General features: G+C 38.1%; 1 protein-coding gene across 17 annotated transcripts in view; it reads right to left on the bottom strand.

Moving 5' to 3' along the window:
* Positions 1-6,000, bottom strand: part of itpr1b (inositol 1,4,5-trisphosphate receptor, type 1b) — a 299,908-nt gene that overhangs the window by 72,409 nt on the left and 221,499 nt on the right. For all 17 annotated transcript variants that reach the window (XM_061874781.1, XM_061874784.1, XM_061874785.1 and 14 more), the window contains one exon: positions 5,362-5,469. In XM_061874781.1, the coding sequence (XP_061730765.1) occupies positions 5,362-5,469 (108 nt within the window). The remainder of the gene's footprint in view (positions 1-5,361; positions 5,470-6,000) is intronic.

Genomic DNA, 6,000 nt, shown 5'->3' with positions numbered 1-6,000 from the left:
AAGGAACCACAACCGCAGCCACATGTCAATGTTACTGCACAGTAATTCATATATTACAGTGTTTCCCAGAGCAGGACAGAAATCTATTTTTGACAGTGAGGTTTATTTACACATTGGCATGGATTTGTAATAACATGAAAAGTAGAAACAAATAAATATGTTTATAATTAAAAAATTACTTTATTTTTTCAATAACAAGGCAAGCTACCTGTGAGTGCCATGAAATAGGTGAGGGGCCCTCAGCACCCGGACCACCTTCCAGTATCCAAATTTCTCTAATTTGATTTGTTGCTAAATGCTTTTAAAAATAATACAAAAAAAATATTGTATCTATAGCAGGGGTAGGGAACCTATGGCTCGCGAGCCAGATGTGGCTCTTTAAATGACTGCGTCTGGCTCTCGGATAAATCTGAGCTGAGACTGTTAAAAATAATGTTCAAAATATAAAACATGCTCATGCATTTGAATCCATCCATCCTTTTATCTACCGCACTTGTTCAAAAAGTTGCAATAAGGGTAAGAAGTGATTCATTTATTATCGGTTAGTTTAGGGTTCGCCCTCCTGGGGGTTCTTCAGACCACCAAACACCGACATGAGAGCCTGTTTCAGTGTTACAATATTTTTTTATTTTTCAATAAGTCTCTCAGTTGCTTTCCAGCACTTGTCTTTTTCCTCTTTCGTTCTCGCTCGCACTCTGGCTCCAGCCCCAACCCCGTCTCTCCTAATGGCTGCTGCTTATAAATTAGATAAAAAGGCCCAGGTGGGCCATCTATGCACCTGTCGCTGATTTCGATGCTGGTCCTGGCAACACCCCGCTTTGCTGCAGGCCACGCCCCCTCCACAGTTAGCTTCAGAATAACAATGTTATTACAAAGAATAAGAGACCTATTATAATCTACAAATGTTGGTCTTACTTGAAAATGCACGCGTTTAGTTGTGTTGAGTGTTGAAAAAAATATTATACGGCTCTTGCGAAAATACATTTTAAAATATTTGGATTCTTTGCTCTCAGCCAAAAAGGTTCCCGACCCCTGATCTATAGGGTTGTGATTACAAAATTGGTAAATAATTTCTCCTGCTGCTGCTTATTTTTATTCTCTGCCAGACTACATGCATAATGGATTAAGCATCGTTACGATGCACAATGCCATCTCCTGTACAAGGTTTTAACAGTAAGCTACATTGACAGACAGTCCCATTATATTGTGTTCATGAATGAGGGCAAACAGGTAGCACAACATCTTTTTGCCACGATCAAAATGTATATTGCGCTAAATTAAGGCCAAAACTTTTGTTCTTGAAACTGAAAAATTAAGTTTTAATGTTTAATTAAAAAAAAATTCAAATAAAAATAAGTCGACACTTTTTTTTTTATATATATACATGGAGTATAATGTCATTATTTTGAATGAATTATTTACTCAAAATTTTCAATCATTTATTTAGATATTTCTGCTTTAGTTTTTTTTTTTTAGATTCAAATCGTAATTTTTGCAGTTTACATTTTTTCTTCATTTTAAGATATTTTTTCAGATTTAAATGATTTTTGCTCAGACCTTTGTCCCGCACTAATGAGAATAAGTGGTATAGAACAATGGTCCCCAACCACCGGGCCGCAGAAGAGTTTTTTAAATGAATTTTTATTTTAAAAAAAAAATAAAAAAAATAAAAGGTTTATTATTATTTTTATTAAATCAACATAAAAAACACAATATACAATAACCATTAGTGCACCAACCACAAAAACCTCCCTTTTTCATTACAAAGAGAAAAAAAAAAAAAAAAGAAAAAAAAAGGACACCCCCCCTGGGCCGCGGGACAAATTATTAAGCGTTGACCGGTCCGCGGGTACAAAAAGGTTGGGGACCACTGGTATAGAATATAGATGGATAGGGATGTCCTCTATCCTTTACGCAGAACAGTCTATCATGATGCCACGCCCCTCGACCTCTACCTGAAAAACACATGTGTGTACTTATATAGAGTTTAAAAACACTGATGAGTTTTTCAGAACTCAACATCAAAACTTGATTTTTCAGGTTCAAAGTACTAAACTTTTGGCCCTAATTTAGTTTCATAATTTTCTGCCACAAATAAATTAATGTATAAAAAACACTGTATGTTTATTATTTTGCAGTGGTGCTGAACTGTACTACAACAAATTACATCGTAAAAGACATGACACATATTCACTTCTAATATTTGTTTTCTTTAAAAAGGCCCCATTTTGATACAGCGGTTATCCTGAAATCCCAAGAGAATAAAGTCTACCTACCGTAGGAACGGGTGCCTTTTGCATTTGAATCGATACGGTGCCAATTCCCAGTACCTGAACATCGATTTTTGGTACTTCTGTGTGTGTTAGTGTTAATAAAAATGTTTTTAAAATAATATTTACAGTCAGCTATTAATGAAAACTGTGCTGTCCAGTTGTTATAGCTTGATTTCTTAAATTCCTGAGTCAATTATATCATAGACTTTGCATGCAGTGTCAATTCCAATATGTTAGACAGCAATAGTCTACAGGCGACTGTGTGTTGCCTTGTCAGGGAGTAGTTTTTGCCATTAAGTTCAATCTAGTCATTTTGTTGCGCCATAAAAACAGTTTTTATTACACAACATCTGTTTGATAGCAACCTGCATCTCAGTTGTGGTTTTTATTTCCAAATTTGTTGGTGTTGAAATGTCATGTAAAATCACTTATGGTATTATTCAGTGGCATGTACAGTGGGGCAAAAAGTATTTAGTCAGCCACCGATTGTGCAAGTTCTCCCACTTAAAATGATGCCAGAGGTCTGTAATTTTCATCATAGGTACACTTCAACTGTGAGAGACAGAATGTGAAAAAAAAAAAATCCAGAAATTCACATTGTAGGAATTTTAAAGAATTTATTTGTAAATGATGGTGGAAAATAAGTATTTGGTCAACCATTCAAAGCTCTCACTGATGGAAGGAAGTTTTGGCTCAAAATCTCACGATACATGGCCCCATTCATTCTTTCCTTAACACGGATCAATCGTCCTGTCCCCTTAACAGAAAAACAGCCCCAAAGCATGATGTTTCCACCCCCATGCTTCACAGTAGGTGTGGTGTTCTTGGGATGCAACTTAGTATTCTTCTTCCTCCAAACACGACGAGTTGAGTTTTTACCAAAAAGTTCTATTTTTGTTCCATCTGACCAAATGACATTGTCCCAATCCTCTGCTGTATCATCCATGTATCCATTTTGGTACAAACTTAACTCGTCGTGTTTGCAGGAAGAAGAATACTGAGTTGCATTCCAAGAACACCACACCTACTGTGAAGCATTGGGGTGGAAAAATCATGCTTTGAGGCGTTTTTTCTGCTAAGGGGACAGGACGATTTATCCGTGTTAAGGAAAGAATGAATGGGGCCATGTATCGTGAGATTTTGAGCCAAGACCTCCTTCCATCAGTGAGAGCTTTGAATGGTTGACCAAATACTTATTTTCCACCATCATTTACAAATAAATTCTTTAAAATTCCTACAATGTGAATTTCTGGATTTTTTTTTTTTCCCATTCTGTCTCTCACAGTTGAAGTGTACCTATGATGAAAATTACAGACCTCTGTCATCATTTTAAGAGGGAGAACTTGCACAATCGGTGGCTGACTAAATAGTTTTTCGCCCCACTGTATGTGGCATATCTGATGTAAATTGGCACAAGCTTGCGCATTTTGTGTGCATATTATATTTTCATACAAAGTGGAGCCGAAGTGTATGTTTGACTGTTTTCTATCAGGCATACTTGCTTTGTTGGCAAGGAAAACGGTAACATTACCTAAAGGCAGTCCGACATAGTCCGCTCTGAGCTTGTGCTTGTTTGCACAAGCTTAAGGTCAGAGCTTGTGCATCAGTGCCCGTGATGTCTCGGGAAACAAAGGTATCAAAATATGTCACTGTTTGATTTTACATGACATTTCATGACGCACTTTGGTTGGTGCCTATAAAAACACAGAATTCCGTATCCAGCCATTGTAATTCTGCAGAAAACACACCTTTTAAAGGCCTACTGAAACCCACTACTACCGACCACACAGTCTGATAGTTTATATATCAATGATGAAATATTAACATTGCAACACATGCCAATACGGTCTTTTTAGTTTACTAAATTACAATTTTAAATTTCCCGCGGAGTTTCTTGTTGAAAACGTCGCAGAATGATGATGCTTATGATGATGTCTGTTTGTGACGTTCGGGGTTGGAGGGGACATACTACCTCAGCACCAGTTACGGCTAAAAGTCGTCTCTTTTCATCTCGCAATTACACAGTATTTTGGACATCTGTGTTGCTGAATCCTTTGCAATTTGTTCAATTAATAATGGAGACTATAAAGAAGAATGCTGTTGGTGGAAAGCGGTGTATTGCAGCTGTCTTTAGCACCGAGACACGGCCGGTGTTTCTTTGTTTGTTGTGAAGCTTTAACACAGAGCGGTCAAGCGAACATGTTTGTCTACGTCAACCAGCATGTTTTTGGATGGGAAAATTGTGATATATATCTTACCGGGGACATCAGTGGATTATTCGTCCTCCTGCAGTAGCTGTCAAAAAAGGCAGCTGTGAGCTTGGCTCCTCGGCTTCTCACTGAGACACTGGCGTGTTCACCGCAGCAATCAGACCTCGAGGTATGTCTTTACAATCTCACTAAAACTCTATTAAAAAAATAAGCAAATAAGGGATCTTCCAGAATTATCCTTGTAAATGTGTCTAATTACATCTGAAACGCTCACACTGCCGCCGCTTTTTATTTTATTTTATTATTTTTTTTCTTTCTAGTCCTTCAGTATCAATATTCTCAGCCACAAATCTTTCATCCTCGCTCAAATTAATGGGGAAATTGTCGTTTTCTCGGTCCGAATAGCTCTTTTTGTTGGAGGCTCCCATTATAAACAATGTGAGGACGTGAGGAATCCTCACACGGGTGACGTCATCGCCTGCGACTTCCGGTAAAGGCAAGGCTTTTTTATTAGCGACCAAAAGTTGCGAACTTTATCGTCGATGTTCTCTACTAAATCCTTTCAGCAAAAATATGGCAATATCGCGAAATGATCAAGTATGACACATAGAATGGACATGCTATCCCTGTTTAAATAAGAAAATCTCATTTCAGTAGGCCTTTAATGTGAAAAACTAATGTTTTTTGCACTTAGAACCTAAGCCAAATGTCCTTGTGACTTTGGAGAATGCTAGGCAAGAAAAACACAAGCCAACTCACGTGCCTTAACCTGTTTAACACGTTCAAACAAAAACATTGGCATAAGTGCAAAAATCTGTCTTTTTAATCAAATAAATTATCAAATGAAAACTGACAGGATCGGATCTAAAGTGACTGACCTCTATCTGAGCTGTGTGCTTGGCATAGAACTCAAGGGCCTCGTCACCCTCACCGTACGTCCCCCCTGGTTTTAACATGGCCTGCAGTTCTTTGTTATGTCGGGCCAACTGAAAACACAAACAGCAGATTATTTCTAGAGGACAGGTCAAATAAAACACAAACATTAATATATTGTTGGGCAGACTTAAGGGAGATGGGGTTGGTCATTTTGCTAGAAGAGGGTACTCTCCCTCAAATTGGGATATGGAAAGTTACAAAATTAGGATCAGAGCTCACTTATTTAATTAAGAGCAAGGTCACTGAACATGAGTTGAGAGGACTTATTGTGTGAAATTAAATAAATAAATGGGTTATTCTTGTATAGTGCTTTTCTACCTTCAAGGTACTCAACGTGCTTTGACACTACTTCCACATTAACACACACATTCACACACTCATGGCGGGAGCTGCCATGCAAGGCCCTAACCGCGACCAGTCAGGAGCAAGGGCGAAGTGTCTTGCTCAAGGACACAAGAGACGTGACGAAGTTGGTAGAACAGGGGTCGGCAACCTTTACCACTCGAAGAGCCATTTTGACCCGTTTCACTAAATAAAGAAGACAATGGGAGCCGCAACCATTCTCGCCAATATCTGCTGGT

The sequence above is a fragment of the Nerophis ophidion genome, linkage group LG16, assembly GCF_033978795.1.
Source record: "Nerophis ophidion isolate RoL-2023_Sa linkage group LG16, RoL_Noph_v1.0, whole genome shotgun sequence".
Taxonomy (NCBI): Eukaryota; Metazoa; Chordata; class Actinopteri; order Syngnathiformes; family Syngnathidae; genus Nerophis; species Nerophis ophidion.
Note: the sequence above shows the minus strand (reverse complement) of the source record. Positions and strands in the feature narration are given on the sequence as shown.